This window comes from Dicentrarchus labrax, unplaced genomic scaffold, assembly GCF_905237075.1.
Source record: "Dicentrarchus labrax unplaced genomic scaffold, dlabrax2021, whole genome shotgun sequence".
In the NCBI taxonomy this organism is placed as follows: domain Eukaryota; kingdom Metazoa; phylum Chordata; class Actinopteri; family Moronidae; genus Dicentrarchus; species Dicentrarchus labrax.
This window is the reverse complement of record NW_026136720.1, coordinates 21,190,179-21,214,375: the sequence shown is the minus strand read 5'-3', so window position 1 is coordinate 21,214,375 and position 24,197 is coordinate 21,190,179. Positions and strand designations below refer to the sequence as shown.

Genomic DNA, 24,197 nt, shown 5'->3' with positions numbered 1-24,197 from the left:
TTACGATTTGTGAAGTTTCTTGCCTCAAAATGAAAAGTTAAAGGCTAAATTTAAAGCCTGGTGTCTGCCTTTCAAACATCTTGGCACTGTGCACGTCACAGGGTTGCAAGACCCCTCTTTGAAGTCTTCTACACTGGCTTCCTGTTGATTTTAAGATTTAACTGATTGCTTTTAGGGCTCAGCTGGAGTCTGACTAGCCAGACAAGATGAGACCGAGCCGACAGACACAAATGCACATTTATCTAAACACAAGTGTATCTCAAGCGTGGGATCAGCATTTGAAGACTACAAAAGTAGATTACACAAGAATCTGTAGGAAGCAGTCTGTGCCAGTCTAAGACAATAACACATACTTTTATAATAAATGCTAAAAGTAGGTGATGAAATTATGTTTTAATGGAATAATCTTCCTTTAAGTAAAATACCTGTTTGCCTCCTTTTTCAAAAAAGTACAATATACTTAATTTGTTTCTTATTTCTGCTTCAAATCACTTTGTTTGTTCTTATCTACATTATGATTTACTGCATATAGGGATCACCAAACACAAGCTGTAAATAATGAGTGAACAAAAAACACACTGTAAAATGTTTAAATACGAACACACAGGACCGACAATACAGGGGATATACAATATACATCAAAAGTCAATTTTCCAAAAACAAGTATGGACAAGTGGGATTGCCGTGAGAACAGTTTATCTTCATGAGAACAGTAAATCATTAAACTTAAATCTGATTTCATTTCTCAGTTCTTCTGAGAATTAGTCTGGCACTGTTTGATGAGTAATATGTGAAAGAGGAACTTACAACTTTGTAAAATAAAAACATACAATATTTGGACATTTATGATCCCTCACTAAGATTAATTGCCATGCCACACTTTGTTTAAGGTGTGTGCATAATTGTCTTTTATTATGAATCCCAGACCACTATATGACCAACTGGGCTTCAAGATAGAGACAACTGATACATGTAAGAAATGTCAGTTAGCATAAAACAAACAGTACACGTTGCTTGCTTTTTATGTGGAAAGCATATCCTGGTCTTGCAAAAGCACATTATCAGCCTGTCAATTAACAGAAAATAACTTGCTTGTTTTATTTTGCTCTGATAATCTGTCAGTCCATAATTCACACCTTTAAGGCTTTTGTATTGAGAAATATACCTATATACTTTTTTTATTCAGTGTTCATCATATTTGCATTTTATTTGGTATATTTTCCAATTGGGTGCACCAGATTGAATCAATCTAGAAGTGCCACAATATTACAAAATGTCCCCAAAACAAGTAGAAAATGTCCCCAAAACAAGCCAGTTCTCTGCCTTGTTTGTAATACAAACACAAGCCAAGAGACTGGTCTGTGTGGACAGAAGGATTTACTTTAAGGGTCAGTACTATGACAAAAGGTTTTCCAGATGGTACTAAATGAAGAATGTCCCATTTCAGTGATATGAACAAGAGCTATCTTGGCAAGGCTATGATGTGCACTAATACACAGGTCACCATGACTAATATCTAGTACAATATTTGCTTTGGAACAAGACTCTCCTCTGCCAATTTGAAAGCATATGCTCAGTGATTCCACCCACAGCCGGGAGAACATGATGGTAAGCAGCCAATTGCTGCTATTGTGTGTACAGTTTCCGTCTCAGAACTAACATCCATGCACTCCTACACCCTAATTGCATTTTGATTACTTTATTGACATTTATAATAATTCATGTATGATACTTGCCTGGTTGGTTTCCATCAAGGTGTGCAATGAAGTCCAAGATGACCTGCTGAATATTTTGAACCCTCTGACGCATAAAACAAAACAGAAAGTCTAAAGGCAAACAAAACATTTTGGTTAGATGAAAAATCAAGAGACAGGGTCATGTTAAAACAAATCATCATTCATCATCTGCACAGTGGCCACTTTAGGACATATCAGAATCAGCTAGGATTGATAGCAACTGATTTAAAGCATTTACACCACCAAACAATGTAAGACGGCATTTGCCAGTGTTACTAAGAACAAGTGTAATGTACCCAGTAAATAAATATGTAAATCAGTTATCTACCATTGAGCATTGTCAGGCAGAGGAGGTCATTTTGGTAGACGTAAGTAAGCTCTACCAAATTATGAGATGATGAGAAAATGTGTATTTAACCCAAAGGTTATTAATATGCTAATGTTATGATAGGAAACGGTCTTTAGTTTTAGAGGTATTTGTTAGGAATTAGAGTATTGGATTTCACCAATGTCACCAAGATTCCCCCTCTGGGGAGTAAGAAGGGTGATCGATTTCATGCCAATCTGTCCAATAGTTAACTCACCACAGTATTACGATCATCTGTTGCTCCAATTATGTTACACACGAACTCTGACCCCTGACAAAGATTCATCAGTACTGAGTGACCTGGAGATAACCAACAGTGTTAGGAGTGCATGCATGTGCAGTTTTGCAATGTATGCACACAACATATATGCATACATTTGTGCATTTAGTCTTTGCAGCAGAATGCTCCCAAAAGCATCCCTGACCTACATCCTGGTCTCATGACTTAGGAGGTGTCTAGTAAGACACAGAAATCAAAGTCTGGAACATTCAGCATGCTTCTTTCATCTCTCGTTCTCTATTTCAAAGCTTTTCAAAGCTCTTCATCTCCCCCTGGTGCTGTAGAAAAGAGGTGATTACAGATGCAAAACAGTAGGTGACCCACATACCTCCTCTCCCAGTGTTCTGTTTCCTTAAATCTTTCTTTTTGTGGTTTTCCCTCCAGCCCTGCAGAGAGGGAAAAAGATCCTTATCCAGTCCCTGTGCTTTTAGAAATTATGTGGAAAACAGAGCAGCCTTTTTTGGTCATAGCTGTTTCTATGGTTTTAAGACAGCCACAGTAATACCTGTTATTATGTAATTATTTGCAATACACAGACAGGTAACAAATAAAAGTAAATACCAACATAAAGTGTCTTAGTATGTGCCTCCTGAACAGCGTCCCTGGAACTCTACTGGAGGGATGAACGTCATTCTTCCAAAAGATGTTCCCTCATTTGATTAATAATGATGGTGGAGGAGAGTCTAGGTTGGTACCAAATCTCCCAGAAGGTGTTCAGTTGGGTTGAGATCATATGCAGATGAGATCGCAGTCACCAGATGTCATCTGCATATGATTCATTTTCATACTCCTCAAACCATTCACTGACCCCATGTGCCCTGATGTCATCCTGGAAGAGACCATGCCTATCAGGATGGAGATGTTTCATTACAGGATGAAGGTGATCATTCAGAACAACTTTGTATTGATCTGCAATGACTGTCTGATCACATTTGTAACCTTTTCAGTCAGAGTCTGAGGAAGAGTAGCTCTCTTGTTTTTCCTTACATATCGCTCTAATGCACGAGCATCAGTCATCAAATGTGTGCTGACGACTACAATATCTGATTCTGTCTTTCCCATAAATCTAAATGCAGATGTCCCTTTAGTCACTGTTACTATTGAAACATTCTCCAGTTCAGCAGTCTTTGTGAATGAAGCTCCTTCCATTCGTGCCCCAACAATGAACCCTCTTCCAATGTTATCCTCTAATCTTGATACAAAATCAGAATCAATTGGACCTGCTCAACATTTCCATACATGCCACAGAACATCATTGGAGGTTAACAGCTTAATTGTACCATGCAGTGCCCCTTCGTGGAAGCATCTGCATTTGTAATATTTCTCCATAGAGTTTTTTTTCCATTTTAGGCAGTGAGAAACAGAATGGTTGAGGATGCCAAGCTATCATTCACACTGCTTTACTTGGCACATCAGAGCAAGTAGATAGCCATCAGAAGACCAACACGAGAAAAAAACCCAAAAAACTGAGTCCTTTACGCATTATTTATTTTGTTTCTCTTTCCTTAGTCCATTAGTTGATAAACTAAATACCTTTAACATATCAGCAATGTAAAATTCCCGTCATGCGGACATTGCCCTCTGACATGTGGGCTATATATCACAAGTTTAGTTTCCCATATCTGGTCATCTGTGGTCCATCAGCATGCCCCAGTGTCCTTTTAGAAGTGTTTCATTTGCTCTTTATTAGTGTGAATGCTTCAGCATGCTTTACTTCAACTTTAGCCCGGGCAGAAGGGACTGCCACAGCTGAACAGGTCAAAGTATTAACTGGTGAAACAGCACTGCCTCTATGATTGACTCCCTCTGTTAACTCATAGTCCTTCACAATTAATGTTTCCTATTACTCAACAACACTCAACACAGTAAATTCATCAGATTCAGTGACACTGCTTGTATTTATATATTTTGCTGTACTTTTACTATTTTAATAAACATATTGAAATGAGATTATATTGCAACATAGCATGTCTGATGTTCCTTAAAGTGATCCACCCAAAACAGTTATAATATAGTAGTTTAAATAGTAATAGTACTTCTGTTGTTTTTATGTGCACTTAAATCAGTTGGAGATTGACTGATAAAACTGATAAATATATGAAGTTCAACTGCTTACAGTTCAACTCTCAGCTGATGTGTTATTCTTACTCCAACAAACACAAAGGGAACCTAAACTCCCTGTACACTGAGGTCAAGGCACTTCACACATATCTTTCAATCTTTTTGCTCTCTGTAATGTACTCATACGTGTGTGTAAAACAGGCAAGCACACACTCACTGACACAAACACAGGACAGGATTTTGATGTAGTATACGTTTTCAAGCATTTTCAAGTTTTATTTATTTATTCATACTTTCAGCTAGAAACTCATTCAAAGTTCCCCATCGTTCGAACATTATCGGAACGCCTATTATATAACCTTTACATCCCATTCATACTAATTAAACCCTTTCACACATTTCCAGCTCTGCATAAGCTTTCAGCTGGTTCTTCATACAAATTAAAGCTATGCAGTTTAGCGTCAACCTTTTATAAATTACCTTTTCTAGTTTATTCATGTTCAGTTCACTTCTTATGACTGTGGCAAATATTTACTTTAAGCATTAAAAAGTTAATTTTTTATTTTTTTGTATTTATTTAACACAAGTCTGCACACTAGCTACCATTAGTTCACATCCACACACAAAATGACACTGATATATTGATAACTCAGAGACTGACAGGGCGATGTGTTTCTTTGATCTGAAAGTTATCCGTTACATCTTCATATATGTTGTGTTTTACCACTAACGACCGACCAGCTTTTAAAAGTTAAATGTAAGTCGTGGCAGCCGATTGGTCCTGAGTGCTGCCTGTTTGTGTCGTGTTTCAGGCAGTACAACTCAGTCCAGATTGATTGACGGGGCATTTGTCGAATAGAAAGTTAACAGGACACTTGTGGCGAATCACCAGCTAGTTCATGCCTCGTTTTGGACCAATCAGGTTGTTGTGTTTAAGGATGTAACCAATCACAGCGAGGGGGCGGGCTCACGGTGAAGGAGCGCGAACGGTTAAGGACAGACGGCTACGAGAAAATGGCGAAGAGAAGAAGTCTGTTGGTACAAGAATAACGTTATATGGAAACTTTAAACAGCTTTAATACGACCTGTTAAAAGAGCGGCTTTCTTTACTGCCGCGGGATAAATTATTTCAAACAACGGCGAGTGATATATCTGTGTCACAGTGGCCGAAGCTGATTTGTAAGTACGCTAACTTGAGTGTTGGTGGCTAACGTTACCAGCTAGCTGGACGGCGTAGAGACATGAAGGGTCGTAATGTTGGCAGCTGTAAATGGCGTCCCTGCGCCCACACACAATGAACAACCCGCTGGACTTCATCATTATTGCATCTGTTCTCATGGCTTATCGTTGAGTTAAAGGCTGTGGAGACACTCGCTGTCTGTCTGTCTGTCTGTGTGGGGGGGGGGCACTGTAGTTGACGGTATGGCTTTACACAACCTGGTTTTTGTTATTGATGTGGATTATGGAGATCACGAGTCAAGCGATCAACTGGATGTCAGGAATCATTTTGTGAAACGAGGAATATTACAAATTCTGCTGCATTTCAGCTGCAAGTATGGATTTGACAAAGTGCGCTGGGGTTATAAATTCTTTCAGTCAACCACTGGCCGTAATGCCCGGCTCATATCGAGGGGCTCAGACTTCAAGGAGCTTCGCCACAAAACCTTTGAGGATTTTGAAATAGAATTTGAAGCAAAGTTTGAAGTGAAGGTGAAAACATTACCTTCTCGCCAGAAGCAGCAATCCAATCAATCTGCTTCATTGCAAAACGCACTCAAAGAGACACTGCTGGACTTCCAGTGGGACAGACCAGACATCACCTCTCCCACTAAACTGTCCCTGAGGCCCAGGAGGTCAACTCGAGCTGGGGCGCCGAGTGTTTCACAGGAGGATGATATTTCCAGCAACGGGAGGAATGTGGTGTTTATTATCTCGCAGTGTCCACGTTCCCAGACACAACTGGTGGACTATCTTTCTTTGGGACACCAGGACCTGCCCACAGATGTGACAGAGCACGTTATATCCAAGGGCCTTCACGACATGATGGTTCAGCGACAGGTTGCTCTGCACTGGATTGACAGTAGATCACATGTCCAGGTGAGTGGGGGGCTTCCCAAACCTTTTCACCATGGACCCCCTATTTGAGAGGATTTTTAAGACAATAATATTTATAGTCAGTCACTAATCAAACTATATATTATATTATCACTGTAATTTACAGTCAATAAAAGTAGCTAACCGAATTTCTTCTTCCTTTTGTTAATGAGCCCCTTTAACACACACAAAGACCCATTTTGGTCCCCGAAACCCAGTTTAAAAACCACTGACATAGAGTATTGAAGCAGTCAAGAATGTTATCATAAGGCATCAACAAGAGCTGCACAATTTGGACAAAACAATGTTGATAACAAATAATTTGGCTATATGTATTGTGGCTGTGGCTATTGTTGCCTATACTATTTTTTGTAATTCAGTGGTGGCTGATATGGTATTTGAGAACAAAATCATTAGTATTGCGAATATGATGGAAATCAGGTTTCAACCCAGTTGAGTACCTATTTGAGATTTTGGATTGATATGTTGGGCAGCACTCTGCACCATCACCATCAAAACACCAAATGACCTTCTCACCTCTGTGACCCCACTTCAACTAGGATCTAAAAAGTAAGTTTACTGCTTGTGTCGCAGAAACATGATCTTTTGGGATAATACAATTTGTAGATGTTTTAAAACCTGCATGATCAAGGCATTATCCCAAACTAACCACCAACTCTTCACTGTTTAACCAGCCTGTGTGACATTTAGAATTGCTACACACATCCAGTCATTAGTTGCAGATAGTTAAAAGTGTTAAAATAAAAATAAATGACCTTTTTCACTGACATAAGCAACTTTGATATTTCGTCTTATGGCAGGTCATGGGGTGTGAGGACCACCTTGGCTTTGACAAGCTGTCTGAGGTCCTAGCTCAGTTGGGTGGCAGAGTGATCCCTGTGGTTGCACTGCTGAATCTCTGCTGCTCTCGAGACGCCTTTGCATTCAAGTCCAGCATTGGATACCTGCTATCTTCAGAAAGGCTTTACCGCTTGGCTTTTCCTGCCTTAGGCGGTGTTCTGCGGTGGGAGAAAGGTTGGTAACATGGAAGAGAGCTCTTATTATCATCTTTTATAACACAAACATGCCTGAAATAGTGCGGCTGTTATTAAACTATTCAGGTGATTTATAGTTCAAATACAGGTACTAAATAAAGTTGAGACATTATAGTGTACATGTGTTAGGATTTTACTTTATTTGCAGTTATTTACCTGCCTAAATAAAACACGGTTTAAAAGAAACACCAATGCAGATGAAGAGAAAACATATTTCAGTGTCTTGTGTCAAAAGAAACTACACAAGGTTATAAAGACAACTAAATCTATCAAACACAAAGCGGAAATTATTTGAGCACTATAAATGACAAGTTAATGATTTTAAATTAAGCACATTAAACACAGTTTCCAACGTGATCTGCTTTTTTTATGTGTTGTGATATTTTCCACCCAACAAGGGGATGTGACACAGAGCTGTGGCATCATGGTTGAGCCAGTGTCTCGCAGGCAGAGGCTTCTCCCAGAGTCAGTAGAAGTGTGTCTGAAAGGAGTGCTGCAGGGCTGGGATGCCTCTTCACTGACACGGACCTCCACAGAGTCGTGGGTACTTCAGTGCTCCAGCAGCAATGATCAGGGAGCTATTGTCTTCCAGGATCTCTTGATGGAACTGTCTACTCATGCTCTGCACATGGTGAGGCAAATCGTGTTTCAGTGATACAGTACAGCTGTCCTAGTTAAGGCTGAAATTATATATCAGTTTTCTTGTCTGCTACAGCATGTATATCTGCTCTGTAAATTACTTGTCCTGTGTTTTCCTTAGTCATCTACGTTAATGGAGACCTTATTTCAGTACAGCCAGTCAAATCTTACACAAAGCAGTCCGTGTTCTTTCATAGGCCAACGAAGCACCGTCACATTGAGCCGTACAGCACCTTGCTACACAACACAAGAGCCACAGACTTGAACCAACAACAACCCACATTAGCTTTTCTGCTAAAGAAATTCCTTATCTAACTTAAAAACATGAGCACACTTTTCTTGTTGTGCACTTTAGCTTGTTGTAAGAGTGACCAAACACATCTTGAGCATCAGCCATGAAAAAATACAATGCTAGCGTCACTTTCCTAATAGCTAACTAGCTGCTCAGCTGCATCACATGAAATGGCATGTAATTGTAATTGTACCTGCAGATGTCACTTTGGTCTGGTTAGATGCTGGTGTTTTCCTTATTCTTTAATAGAATTAACAACACACCCATGACATGAAGACTGCAGCATAAGTTTGGGCTCAAATCCAACTCTTTTTTTTTTTGTGAGCATTTACTGATTCATTTATCCTACTTTTTCCTGGCTTGTTTTCCCAGCTTTCTGAGGTGAATGACAGCGGCCTGGTGTCCTCAGCTGTCCTCTCCCCCATGTCACACTGTACAGCTCTGCTTACCATTCTTGAGTCTGGAATAATTCAGCATGACCACCTCCTTAACGCCGAAATCATTGCCCCTGCCACAACAGAAAGCTCAGTTGAACTGCCAGATGTTGTGAGCAGTGTCCTCGGAGTAGTGTATGATATAATGGAGGAGGATGGTGACAGTGTTGATGGTGAGGATACAATAGTAATATTCAGCATTCAAAACTTCAAAAGCATATGTTGGGAAAAATGTATGCCTGAATTTATCAGTAATTCTGTCAATGCATTGTTTCCAAAAATAAAAGTATATTTGAGCAAAATGTTTTAGGTTGACTCGTAGCTGTTAAAAGTGCGCAGTTCACCCGTTACATTTAATATACTTGAACAGGATTGTATGATGTCATTTTCTTTTTTCTCATGTAACAATAGATCCCTTGGTTCCTGCTTTTTTTTTTGCATTTTTATGGTTCTAATCTATGTGTGCGCCTCATTGAAACTGAAAATATTAGAGACTTTTAAATGTGAGATGGTAGCAGTATAGGTTTATATCCAATGCACGTTGTATTGGATTTATAGCGGTTTTATTGCGTCTATTCCTTAGACCAGCCAAAGCATCATCAGGTTCCCGAGTGGGCTCAGCAGGAAGTCAGCCATTGCCCACTTACAACAGGTGTGTTGGAGAGTTGGTTCCCACAGTCAGACCACTCAGGAGTGAGTTCCCACTTAATGGAGTCAATGAGGTAAGAATGATTATGATTTCGAGATTATACTGTAATTTCTATATAGTGCTTTTGAGGCAAGACTTGTTATAAAGATATAAATAAATAAATAAACAAATAAATAATCAAAGGCAATGTAAAACAAAATTGGCACAAAATAGGACCTGTGGTCCTGAACTTTTGCTTACTTTGTTGGACAGGTTGCTGCATGCAGTGCCAGAGCAAAAGGAAGAAGAGGAGTTGTCTGTCCTACAGCAGGAGCTGATCAGTGGCCTGGCTGAGTTGTATCAAACATCCCAGGGTGCACATGACAAGAGGGGCAAAAAACGTGAGAAAACCTTGTCTCAATGTTTATGCATATTCCAGAGTTTCTATGAAGGTTGTTAAATGTGTAAAGTAAATGTATTGAAGTTAAATTTAGGATATTAGGAATCACCTTTTACATGTAAAGTTTGTGTTTGTTTATTTGTTGTTAAGATTTTAACCTGAGTGAAAGCACAAAACATTTCTCTTATTCTTTCCCATCTCTGATCGACAGGTGGCGCCCAGCGCACACCAGTGAAACAGAAGATGAAGACCATGAGCCGCTCCCTGCAGATGCTCAATGTGGCACGGCTGAATGTCAAAGCCCAAAAGAACCAGACTGAGGCTGAGCAGGTGGGGGTTGAGGGCAAGGGGCCAGACAGACAGGGGAAGAGACGTTCAAGTGACAGGAACAAATCTAAGGGAGCGACCACCATCAGTGAGTGTGCCCATTAAAACTTTACAACATTCACTCTCTGCAAGAAAACAAACAAGCATATTTCCCAAAGTGTCAAACAAATTAACTAATGTACCATGTCCCTTTGTCCAGGTTTTACTAGTGAGGCAGAGTTACTGTCCCATCTGAAGTCCAGTTACGAGAAGACTGTGGTAGAGAGAGACTCGTCCCTCCACACTGGTGTCCAACAGCTCTTGTCTGCTTTGAAAACCTTTCTTCTCGGAGAACCAGGCGTGGAGGTGAGACACACGGCAAATGTATTTCTAACCTGTTTCATTTTTGCTTCAGACTGGTTATTATTAGTTGATGGTGGATGAATTGATAGATTGATTTAGATTTTTTTTTTTAAATGTGCATTGCCCACTGTAGGAAAGAAAAATTAACAAGGTGGTGATACAAGATGCAAAACCTTTTTGTATCTGAAAATTTTAAACATTCAGTGCATCAGATAAAGTACATTGAAGCCCAATTACACAATTGGACTATTCATTTGCATACCTAAATTATTATGTGTTCTTTGCAGGTAAAGATCTCCCTGTTTGTGCAGAAGCACCTCCTCAAGACCAGCAAAACAATCAGGCAGCTCTATAGCACTGTTGCTGATGTTGATAGCAAAGTCAGAGAGTGAGTTCTTTCTACCTTTCTTTGTTATCTTGTTTTTAGAGTCATTTAAACACGTAAAACTCTCATATTCTCCAGCCGCTTCAACACCTGGATGTGATTTGTACTGGCTCTAAGACATTTGTGAAATGTTTTGAAACTCCCATTGACATGTGCCCATCCTCCTTGATAAATAAAAGTTAATAAAGTAATGCTATTCTAAAGTCAAGTCACTTATATGTATGTGTATATATATATCTATATAAGTGTCGGTAACACAGGTTCCCTCCTCTAGGTGCCAGCTTCAGGCGTTGCTGAGACTGGAGTTGAGCCGACTTTTTTCCTCAGAGCAGTCTGACTCACTGGATGTTGATCAGATGGTAGAGGAGGTAAGATGCTCACTATTGAGTCCTTAGTGCAGTTTATTTATTTTCATTTTTCATGTAATTGCAAAGGCGAAAGAGTAACTGTGGTTACAGAGTATGTTGTTTTCTTTAAAAGTTAGTGCTGTCATCGATATGCCATATTTGATTAGTTGTCTATTTGGGATGTCACAATACCAGAAATGTATGTACTTGCGTAACATACACTCCTTTTATGTGAATATTACAAAAAACAACAGTAGCATGTAGCCTTCAAGTAATAAATAAATAAGAAACAACTACAAGCCTGTTTGCTTTCTACCCTTTTAGTTGATCGTTTCATTTTCAAAGACTCGCTGTCAATCAATATCCACCTACATCAGTCTATTTTTACCTCACGTTTGAATCCCTTTCTTTGTCATCTGTGATGTGATCCGATTTCCACACAGTGTTTGTGTCTTGCTCATAGTTCGGTTATGTAATCCCAGCGCACCACAAAGCATCTCTCCGCCCTCCGTTTCTATCACAGTTATAGTTTCGGGGTGTGGGGTCATTTTGAGACTTTGTTTGTATTGATATCAATGCAAAAGCAGTCATCATTACAGATTAGTCCTCCTCCTCCTGCACACTGCAAGTGGGACCCTCGCCTAAACCAAACGGAGTATTTGTAATATGTGAGAACATGTCTGACCAGTTGTTTGGAGTTCATATTTGAAAACAGTTTTACTGTTTTTGTAAACGACGAGTCAAGGTGGAGCTGTTGCTGCAGCAGCTGTTTTTAAATTCTTCTGTGCTGATAATGTTAGGCCGATGTATTGATTCTCGTGACATCCCCATCATCTACATTATTAATCACCGTAAAATAATTAGATATCCAATTGTGTTTAAATATTCCAACATTTAATTCATTTCTTTTAACAGTTTCAAGCCATTTTGACAAGCAAAGTTTATGTCTTGAACTCCACTGATTGCACAATAGAGCAAAAATAAACAAGTAAATAACCACTACTGTTCCTCAGGTGGCTGAAATGCTCAGGATAATCTCCCTCACAAAAGATCCAGTTTTCCTAGCAAGGTTCCTTCAAGATGAGGTCCTCCCAGGGTAAGTGTGTGGAGCTGCAGGAATCAGATTTGTTTAAATTCCACAGAAGTATAAAATCAAAGTAAAAGACAATATGGAAGCCATATTGATATCATTATGATCGGAGTTGATAGTGAGACCACAAACACAGTTATATATATTTAGTTACAAACTGATGATTTAGAGTTTCCTGTACTCTATCTGTTTCACTGACACACTTTTGCAATATATATATATATATATATATATATATATATATATATATATATATATATTACACACATTTTCCATCTCATCTATAGTTAAAATCTAACAATATTCTTTCTGTGACATGGCAGGTTTCTGACCGCCGTTCCCAGAGTGCTTGCAGACGTCTACCACAGTCTGGGCACCCAGCTCCCTGAGGCTTTGATGGCTGTTCTACCTGCTGACTTCTTCAGCGACGAATCAGTTGCCAAGGACAGTGTTTCTCCATCAGCCTCCTCACCTGCCCTCTCCACACACAGCCTGGTTTCAGATGGCAAAGATCGCCTGCAGGACCTGCGAAATCGCTCAGCCAACAAGAGGAGGTGAGGGGAGGCTGTATGCTACATTCACTGTTTGTTTTATGAAAAATGTGGAAGTATCTTGGATATTACAACAAGGAGACATTAGAGTGAAGATGAGCATATGTAACTGGAATTAAAGCATTCATTGAATTTTTAGTGTTCAGAAACATTTTCAGTTGGATGATTAAGAATGAACAGAAAGGGGACGATATATATTATTGCGCATCGCAAATAAAAACACTCAGATAAACATTGCTGTGAATTTGAATTATCTGATAAGAATATCCTCACATGAGTGACTTGAAAAAGCCTATATTGATTTCTTGATTTATTTTGGAATTGTGACAATGGGGAGCCCACATCTTTCTAAAATCCTAAGCCTGTCACCATGTCTTGAGGCTCGGCTTTCCCAATGTATTCCCAATGTATCCCCAACAAAAACGTTAAACTGGATGTGTGGAAATACGATGTGCCTATCTGAGGTGTCCTTACTGTGATGAAACAAAAGTCTTCTTTTTCTTTACAAGCGTAAAGTGATTTCAGTATGTTTTTGATGATGATTGATAATGTTGTGAATCAGAATTATTTTGCCTAATCATATCACAAAATGTACGTATTGTCCCATGCCTTGCCATGTTTTATATATTTTGTAAGCTATAGGTTCAAGATTCAAAAAGTTTTTTCCACCTTTTTTCTGTTTTATTTTAGGAGTGGGATGCTGACACGTCATCGCAGTATGACTGAATCATCACAGAGTCTTCGCCAAATAGAGATGCCTAAAAAGACTACAAGAGCTGTAAGATAACCATAGATAATTAACCACAGTTATATCTCTGTTGGATTATTATGAAACTTTTAACTAGAATTTTCATAATATCTCTATTTGTTGTGTCTGACCTGCTTGGAGTCATTCAAAGGAATTAATGTGTTACCGATTGTCTGACTTCTCAAATGCTTACTGTGTTGTCCTGTGTGAAGACCATCAGCCAGCTAAGACCTGAAATGACATTTGTACATATATTATCTTACAATTTATTTTTTGTGTTTTTGTGTTGTGTTTTCATTAGTCCAAATCAAAGGTCTGTGTGGCTGTGGAGAAGCCTGTTGCAGAACCACAACCACAGAAACAAGAAACACAAGGTATGTTCTGTTTTACATCTAACTTCCCATCCAGCACCACACCAAAATATATCTCAACTTTTGTAGTGATTATAAAATGGTTGTAGTTTGATCCTTAATCAAGAACAGTGACTATAGACAGGTTGACCACAGTCACTGTTTTCACAAATAAGCAAACCTAAACTCTTTAAATCCTCCTTTAAAACTGACAGAGAGATATTGTTTCATACTCTAATGATAGATTTTGGGCGCAGTATCACCTTTTGACACCTTGAAATATGAAAAGTCAAATTTAACAGTAGGCAATATGTTCACTGGAGAGCACTAAATACAGACTATGTTCTGATTGTCCACAGAGGTTACGAAGGTGAGAAGAAACCTGTTCAACGAAGAGATAACTTCTCCTTCAAAGAGAGCCAAGCTGCCGAGGAGCCAGTCTGTATCCGCTGTGGATGGATTAAAACGCAAGCGATCTAATGAATCTGAAGGTAAACTGATTCATTATTCCCAATGCATTGAGAGAAAAACTGTTATAAAAGAAGGTATTGAAACTTTATATATTTCGGCATGCAACTGTGGCATTCAGATATTCACTTCTACATTTTCGGTGGCATAGAAATAAGTTTAGTGTATTTTTCAGTGATAGTTTGTCCCAATGTACATCAACAGTTTATTTAAAAGGAAATTCTTCTTTTTCAGAGAGGCACAAACTTCTAACAAAGAAAGTGTGTGAAACACCCCATCACAAGCAAGTGTCCAGTCGCCTCCTATATCGGCAGAAAATGGGAAGGTATGTTTATCAATAGTTTGCCTTATTGAGCCTTTTTCTTCCATTCTTTAAAAAGTATATTTATTGTATGATCCAAAAATCATTGCAGTCATGGATGAAGGAGGGCCAGTACGTTCTGGTACAATAACAAACACATCTGCAAAAGTTACATCAACATAAACAATAGTTAGTTTTCGTCTAATTTGCTTCTTAATTGTTCCAGTGCGTTTGTGCCTCGCACATAGCTGTGGTTTTTTCCTCCTGGAGAAAACCCCTGCTGCCTTTCCAGAACTCTGTAGTTACTGCTGGCTAACGTCAACTTGTGCTGCAGCTGACTGTCTGACAATCGAGTGCCGTGGGTTGTTTCTCACAAAATGACAAAATAAGCCAAGATGTTTGTTCATGTGATGTGAAACAAGCCAACTCTGGCATATTAATAGTGCATGTGTGCATCTTTACTTTCTAAACACAGTGCTGAAGGGTGTGTTTGATTTATTGTACCTGTAGGTTTTTGTTATTGTTGCAAGTTATGTCAACATTCACTAATTCTGCATCATTTATCATCATATCATTTTCTACAAGTATGTGATGTCAAGTGTTTTAATTCCTTTTGACACCATACATGCGTTTAAAAAAATGTAAGCTGTGGGTGGGAGGAGAACAGTATGAAGCGCTGAAGACTGGGGTGGTAGTATGGCAAGAACGTCAATCTACTTTCACCCCTGTCGCAGTTGCTAATTATTTTTAATTAAATGTTTACCTTTGTGTTTTTTGACTATTCTTTTTAAGGAGATCTGTCCCACCTGAGGAGTGCATTGTGGAAGAGTCACCAGTAAAACCTGCAGAAGGTATAGTACTGATTCCACTGGTTTTTGTTGTTTTTCCACACCCACACATGTATTTACGTACACAACAAAAGTATGTGTTGTCTTTTAAAATTAAGAAACAAATCACAGATATAAACACAGCAGGAGCCTTGGGGCTTTTTGCATTTATCTTGTAATAAAATATCTCACATTGATTATAAACTTAATCTTACATACAGCAGTTGACTTAAGTAAACACATTTTCTTTAAAAATAGAATATAATTACCATAAATTGATTCTTCTCTTGTTTGACATTTGACATTAGTATATTGTTGTTCGTTTTTTTTAATTATAGACCTAAGAAGGAGCCCAAGGATAAAGAAGTTTGCTAGAAGACACACAAACACTTTCTACTCAAGTTCTCAACCTCGCTCCCGCAACCTGGACAGGGCTCTCTCTGCATCCCAGCTTACTCTCAGCGATGGCAAAATCAATGGGGTTAATGTAAAAACAGTTCGGTCTCCCAGGCATCTTCTCTTTGGGGCAGCTGATTCCCCCAGTCGTCCTTCTGACCAGTATCATGCAACCAGGGGCACCAGGTCGCGGAGGTCCACAGACTCTAGTGTCTTTGAGGTAAGTTCACTTTTTATTATTATGGTTCACCAAACACGTCACATGCATTAGTTACTTTACTACCTAAAGTATTTTAACATCTGCAAATGAGTGCTACCACAGGCAATTTGAAGTTGTACAATCGGATTCAAAACCATTTCTGGACACAATGTAAAGTGACTGTACACTGATGTCCTTTCTTAACTTACTGACAAATGCCATTGGCACTTTCACTATACCAGGCAGCCTGCAAGTAAATCTATGTGTGGGACACCCTATATACAACTTTTCTGAGTGGTGGTGATGATGATGATGATGTTGATGATGATGTTGTTGCGTTATCTGGTCAGCCTTTAGAGAGACTGCCGTTCAATCAGAACAGCCATAATGATATGTCGATTTTGTGTTCACAGCTTGATTCCGCTGCCTCCAAGTAGTCAAAGAAACAAGTTATTACAGGTTTAATTACTATTTTGTTTTGTGTGTTTGTTTTTAGAGTCCAAATAAGACGCCAACGAAATCACCCAACAGATGTGGAAGGGCCATCCACGGCATCACAACCCCCAAGACCCCTCGAACCCCAAGGACCCCTAAAACTCCTCCTTCTTCCAGGATGCATGTTTTCTCTGTTCCAGAGAGCCCTGTTGCTGGCAGCTCTCGTGAGCTTGGTATGGCTCTGAGGGGCAGTCCTTTCAGATCTCCAGCCAGAAAGACACTTGTGGTAGAGACACCTACGAAGCAGAGCCCAGTGATGAGCCCACTGAAGGGTATTCTCAGGACTCCGGTCAAGGCCGTGATCGAATGCCGCTCCTCTTCTGGTATACATCTGCTCAGTAGCCCATTTTCTAATACTCCCAAGAAGAGCGTCACATGGTCGCCATCCCCTCGGAAATGTAGTGTGGCAGAAAACAGTATTGCTTTCAAGGTGCCGGAGTTGTCTCGTATTGCATTCCGCACTTCTCCACGACTGTTGAAAACACCAAACACTTTCTATAGTCCTGTCAAAAGCACAAACACTAAAAGAGACATTTTCAAGACCCCCCAAAAGACTTGTCAAGTAAGCCTTGAAAGGGTTTCTGAAAATGCAAATAGTGTTATTTTGACACAGGAAAAAAATCAGAGGTCCTCTGAAAAACTTCACAAACAGATGAAAACACCTGAAAAAAGTGACACTGTTAGCAGACTGGAAATGCCTCCTCCACAGTCTACACCACCTCTAGACCACTATCTCTCACCTAAACCCAACACTAAAACTCAAACCAGGACCCCTAGTCCTACTTACCAAATTAATACTCGCTCTGGAAGAACTCCATCCAAAAGTTCAAACATTGCATCCCCATGTAAGCCAGTGTTTACACCAGTAGGAGGTACTGTATCAGAAACATCAGGTATTTCAGGAAAGTCTCCTGCAAAGTCTGTGACAAGAACGAGGTCTGGTCAAGGTACTAGAACCACCAGACTTAACCTCAGATCCCAGTCTAGTGAGAACGTTGCCTCCAAACTAAACACAGAATCTGCTGAGAACTGTGACCTTGTGGAAAAGAACATAGAGTCAGATCCAAAAGACGAGGCACAGGATGAACCGGACTCCAGTTCCCATACAGATTCACAGCAATTTGACTCTTCACATTTTAACTCTGGATCCACAGAAAATGATAGTATGGACATTGTAAGTGCTGCAGTTATTAAGACCCAGTTTAGTGGAGGTCTCAAGATGAACATTAGCTTTTCACGGAAGCCTTCACTGTCCGGTGAAGACTTTCTGCTGAACACAGCCTCTCCCAAACCACGTGTGCCACCCCACGGCACACCCAGCCGGAGCTACGGCTTCCGGCAGACCCCAGACCGCCAACAGAGGGAGGCAGCTGCTCGTTTGGGTTACGGAAATGAATCTCCTCGCTTTTCAACCCCTAAAGGCCCAGCAAGGACTAGTCGACAAAAGGGCATGGGTACTCCGAATCCTCTGACTTACCAAGTAGAAATGGAAATGCAAACATCAGGACTTCCCAAGCTCAAAATCAAACGCACAGATTCGATGAATGCGGGTGATTTGGTCTCAGGAGCTCAGAGCCCATTAGTTGGTTTGAAACTTTCTCAGCTGGAAAGCCCTTTGACTTTGTTCTCTAAGCACAGGGATCCTGGGTGCGTCTCACCGTCTATGTGTACTCATGTCACCCCGGCCAAGAGCACGCCTGGAAAAGGTGGAAGCGTCCAAACTTACATCTGTCAGTCTTACACCCCTACACGCCATCCTGGAGGAACAATGTCTCCAGCTGCAACTGCAGAGATCATTCCCCTGACTCCTTCACCTCAGAGTGTGGGGAAGGTGACCCCAGACAACCTCAACAGCTGGCCTCGCAGGAAGAGAGCTCAGATTGGGGTGGTTGGAGGCAAGGATCGTGGCCTTAAGGGCGAGCCTTTGCTGGCAGAGTTGCTTGAGGAAGCTGAGCTTGGAGTTAGCAGATTGCAGGACGTTGAGGACACGGATGAGCCGTCAAACAACAAAGCTGCAATATTAGCTTTGACTTCCAAACAGTTACCCTCAGTTGGAGCAGACGCATCTCCTCTTTCTCCACTGGAAGACTTGTACTGGATAGAGAAGCTGGCTCAAGAGGGTGACTGTGCTGATCAGACAGCCGAAGAAGAAATGATCTGGGCTGCTGGAAATGGAGATGTCAAGTCATGTAAGTTGTGGTTGACATATTCTCTAACAAAATGTTTGTCATTTTTTAAACAATGTTACAAATTTAAAGTTCTTGAAGTTACTTTCATTATTGAGTTAAAATTGCTTATATATTTTGGCCATATATATATATTATGCAGTGGGGTTGGGCGATTGGACGAATATATCGGCAATTGGTTGAGTCCAGTAGGCCAATTTTTGGCTGATTTCTGTCAAATTATTAAGCTAATTTAGTGGTCTTCCTCCGAGAGTGACACGGTACACACTGAGCCGCTGAACGAGTGAGAGGAAAATCAGCTGTTGAGCCAGTGTACTGGCACAGCACACACACAAGCAACTATATCGCGATTGTTGGAAAATTTTAACATATTGCCCAACCCCTGCAATGATATGAAAAGAAAGCAGGAGAATGTTCACGGATGTAAAACTATGACCAGTACATGTAGCTGTAGTTTTGTCCAATAAGTCCAAGCAAAAGATACACCATTTAAAAATGTTCAATGGCTTTTGAGATATCAAATGAAAAAGACAGAGTAATTTATTTTAAATGATTGCACGAAATTCGAAAATTAAACCATTATTTTGTCACTGCTGTTTTCTCCCCTTTGACAGTGGCGACTCCTCCCAGCTCCAAGGTGAGGAAGCCGGTGACAGCAAGTGGGATTTTGGCCCTGACTCACTCTCCATTGTTGTTCAAAGGCAAAACAGGCTCTGCTAGTAAGAGAACGCCAAATTTTAAAGGTGAGATATACAGTCCTTACGTCTTTAATTTTGTAAGGCACTATCTATTTAACAAAACATACCCTCACATCTACAATATAAAATTCAGGATTTGAAACTCCCAAATTGATTTACATATCTTTTTGTAAATGGGATATAATTACTACATCGTTACTCGTGTTTTCTTATTATGTAATATATGACTGATACCTCTGCTGCACTGCATACTGTATTCAATCAACATTAGTATAGAAACAAATTATCCATTTGAATACAGATGTTAACCACTGTTATGTTCTATACTATGCTGTGAATATTTGTCTAATTTCTAAAGTCAAATGTTTATTTGGCTTTAGCATTTATATTACCAGGGCAGGACACTGACTGGTGGACGCTACAATCTGACTGGCTGCTTGCCAACCTGCCAAATGTTATGGCTATAAGATAGTCACACAACACAAGTCACGTTACTTGGTCACTGTGGAGTTGTTCCTTCTTTACATACTGGCCATTAAGAAATCCCTTCTTCAAGCAGTTTCAACTAATGGTGGACAAAATCTAAAATCCTGGTTCTGTGTAAAAATGAAAATTCCCTGTTCCACCAGAAAGTGTTTCAGGGTTCCCACGCGTCCCAGAAAAACAGGAAATTTAGAGAGTCATTTTACAGTCATGGAAACAGCTGAAAATTGATTAAAATGACCAAATATCCTGGAGATAATCTATGTTGTCCTGGAACATTTTGATTGTATGTTAGCCTGAGCTGTGGCCAGATTCGTGTTGGAGAAAAACTGAACTCAGTTCAGGAAGCGGATAAATCGGCTGTGGTGTGAAAGGCCAAGCACTCCATGAAGGCGAGCTAATACAGAGTGTCCATTAAATGATGATTACCGTTTGTCAGCATTTGTCCTGGAAACGACCTGGAAAACGATTTCTTAAAGAGTGGTAACCCTGTGGTTTCTATTCTTAGTTGCAGTGGATGGATAGTAACACACAAAGGGAATGGTCTGAGAGTGCTGAAGCCTCATATTAGCCTTAATTGAACTTCAGAATTCATTTTTTGAGATTTTTAGATTAACACTGTTTGAAGGAGTGTGTCCATGATCCACTGGAGGAATAATTACAGCCAGTGTAACACCAATGATCCTTTCAATGTGCATATGGGCACGCTGTTTTAACAACCCATCCTTTAATGCTACAGCATTCACTGATATGTTAGACAATAGTGTGCTCCTCACTTTCGGGGAAGATGTGTAAAACCAAATCCATAAAGAAATCGTATCCCAGTTTTATGTGGAAGACGTTTACAGAGCCCTGATCTAAAACTCCTCAAACGCTATCTGTGGTCCACCTCACTAATGGTCTTATGGCTGAAGGAGAACAAATCCCTGCAGCCGGGTTCCAAAATCCTGGGGAAGACATTCCCACGAGAACGGAGGCTATTGTAGGATCATATTAATGCGCATTGTTGTGGAATAAGATGCTCAACCGTCACATATAGTGCTGCAACAATCAGTCGATTAACTGATTGATAGACTGATAGACTGATAAACTGACTGTATTTGGTCATTAAATAAAGTTCTGGACAGTTGGTGGAAGTGATTAATCAATAACCTATTTTCTACTTGTCCAGGTGAGTCAGTAGGTTGTGAACAAACAACCTGATATCTAACAGTAAGGGGAATGTCAAGTTCATTGTGTTTAACTGATGTTATTATGTCCTTAAATTTTGTAGATGAGGCTGCGTTGGGGAGGAGGGTAGACGTTGACGACGTGGAGCTCTCTCCCTTCAGCCAGCCGGCGAGGCACTCCAGCACAGGGAAGACGTACAGCAGGAAAAGACTGCTTCACTGAACCACAAGACTGTAAAAGCAACAAAAGGATTGGCCACTCTGTGTTTTACTGTGAAGTTGTGAGTCTTTCTGAGCCATACTTTGTGAGGAGTGCTTTTGATGGCAGATCTGAAAAATCTCTTTCAAGTGCCACTTGAAAGGCTTTTATAGATGAATGAATGTCCCTTTCAGTCTCTTCCACCAACACCTTTGATCCCGACATCATGTTCTAACCAATGGATTTTGTTTTAATCTGAACAGATTAAAGATTATAAATAGGTTTTGCACTGAGTTGGAAAAACTATGCAGTTCTGCCAATATGTTTAAAATTGCCTTTACTGTTCCTATTAATGATTTTATCATTCAGAATATGCCATGTTTTCTGCGTGGGTCTTTTTGGAAGTTAAAAGGTTGGAAGATGTTGATATTATGTGTCGTCATTGCTTTTCCAAATAGTAATCAGCCATTTTACAATCAAGTCTGAAGCCTAAATTTGTTAGTATAAATACTATTCATGTTTATTTATTAGTTTGTTTGTTTGTTCTTGTCATAAACTTGATTTTGAGTAAAAGGGAAGCCCTACTGATTTAGTCATATTGTAAATATCTTATGTTGCCAAAGTTTTATGTAAATAAATATCAGTTTTCTGACTGAAGTTATTGAAAATGTTTTTGTTTTTATCCTGTAATTGTGCTGCTTTGTCAAGATTCACACTTTTAAATATTTGACAAAGCAGGGAAAGACTAGAAAACCCTGAGTGACTCCTTGAGTGTGACTTATAATTCAAGTTCATCAGCTGCCAGCAAATAAAAGGAAACCTGATACTTCCATCCCGTTACACCTACCTGTTCGAAGGTCAGTCCTCTAAAACTATAAAAGTCTTCAAGTAATTTCAGTAGGTGGTGCATTAAGGATTGTTGCACACAGGAAATTACATTTTAATATCTGCTGATAACTCAAATTTTATAATCCTGATTATGTGATTAGGAATTAGATTTTATTTGTTCAGAACTTCTTGTTGCTTTGTGTGTGAATTGTTAAGGTGAGGTAAGGTGGCCTCTGAGGTGTGCTGTTCTTGTATGCCAGTTTAGGCTGCATGCCAACATGTTTCTGAAGTAGAAGTTCTTCATTTTTGCTCGTGCAGTGACACTGAGAATTGTTCTATCAGGTCGACAACACACGTCTTGTTCATGAAAGACATTTTGATATGTCCTAGTAAGAATTAAAAAATAAAATTCTATTTAGCTGCTTTGGTTTCAGGTTCCTGGTATTGAGCATGCTGGCTCACTAACACTGTCTTGGCTTACAGGAATACAACAGAGCCATTGTTAATGTTATTAGTAACGCCTGTGACTCTTGTATTATGACAGGTCGTAAGTCTGCTGTGAAAAAGGCCTTTCGAAACGCTGTATATATGTATTTTTTGACACTGACAAAACTGAGTCTAATGTCAAAGTGACATGTTTACTAAATTAATTACATGTATGAAACAAGACTGCCCTAGACTCTTCAAGTCGAGGTCCTTTGGCAGCAGTGACAGCCTTTAGTCCGGATTGATCTGTATCAGCTTTGTGAGTGTGGACGTTGCGAGTCTTCAGCTGTTCGTACGTACAGAACTGCCCAGACTCTGTGATGTTAGCTGGGGGTCCGTGACTGAACGGCAGCTTTCAAATCCTGCCACAAATAATGGATTGTACTCCGACTTGGCTTCTACAAAGGATTAACATTGTTTTCTCGTACTTTAGTGTACTTCCAGAAGCCTCTCAGGACCTTCCCCACAGCATGAGGCTGCCGTTACCAGCTTTATGGTGTGGATGTTTGTGCCACAGGCGTCCTGGTGGCCTCCTTCACAGCTTTGACATTGTTTAAGAGTGACCTTCCTGTATTCTGAGGAAAGCACCTTCCAGATACAGGTGTATTTAATCTTTAATCACTTGGCACACCCTGATTACACACAGGTGATCTTATTATGTTACAATGTGCTGCACAAATATGATTCGGTTAATAGTAAAGGGGATTCAATATTTAATACGTAAATTCATTATTGTTGTATTTAATTTGAATAAATGTGTAGAAATGTGTTTATTACTTAATTTATTGATGTAAAAAAGTTACACAGTTGCATCTTCTGTGTTTCAGTGTTGTAAAACAATAAAAGTGAGGTGAGTACATTTTCACTGTAAATTTACTACAGCAGGTTTTTTTCCCAGTAGCACCTATTGTTGTTTCTTCTTCTCTTTTTATCTTGCAGGTGGTTGAAGTTCAGCAGAGTAGAACTACATTATTAGATCAAATACATTTTGTGTGTGTGTGTGTGTGTGTGTGTGTTGTAAACTAATTCCTTGTACAGAAATGCAACATGAACTCTGATCTGAGTACTGTATGCCCACTATTTCCTCTTTAATCCACAGATTACTGAATTATCCTCCATAAAGAACTCAAGGGGCTGAATCTAAAACAATATGGCCTCTGTCTGGAAGCTAGTTATTGCACAGGACACTGTAAAGTTGAGTTGTCTGTGACTGCACAATGCCATAGTTTTGTTTGTTTATTTTTACAATAATAATGCACATTATAGCATATTGTATTGTCATCTAGCCTACATGCATCAACACCATGTACCAAACGTGACAGAAAGGTCTAGATAA

The 24,197-nt window shown here is 39.6% G+C and overlaps 1 protein-coding gene across 1 annotated transcript; it reads left to right on the top strand.

The window, feature by feature from the left end:
- The first annotated feature begins 5,433 nt into the window (after positions 1–5,433).
- Positions 5,434–22,204, top strand: ticrr (TopBP1-interacting, checkpoint, and replication regulator). The gene is made up of 21 exons (XM_051382440.1): positions 5,434–6,541; positions 7,360–7,573; positions 7,992–8,224; positions 8,897–9,131; positions 9,542–9,680; positions 9,860–9,987; positions 10,198–10,401; positions 10,513–10,658; positions 10,943–11,043; positions 11,315–11,408; positions 12,401–12,483; positions 12,801–13,031; positions 13,719–13,806; positions 14,078–14,150; positions 14,486–14,617; positions 14,829–14,919; positions 15,688–15,746; positions 16,061–16,338; positions 16,814–19,001; positions 19,613–19,741; positions 21,453–22,204. The coding sequence occupies exons 1-21, from the start codon at positions 5,867–5,869 to the stop codon at positions 21,569–21,571; spliced, it is 5,640 nt and encodes a 1,879-aa protein (XP_051238400.1). The 5' UTR covers positions 5,434–5,866; the 3' UTR covers positions 21,572–22,204.
- Positions 22,205–24,197: the final 1,993 nt, after the last annotated feature.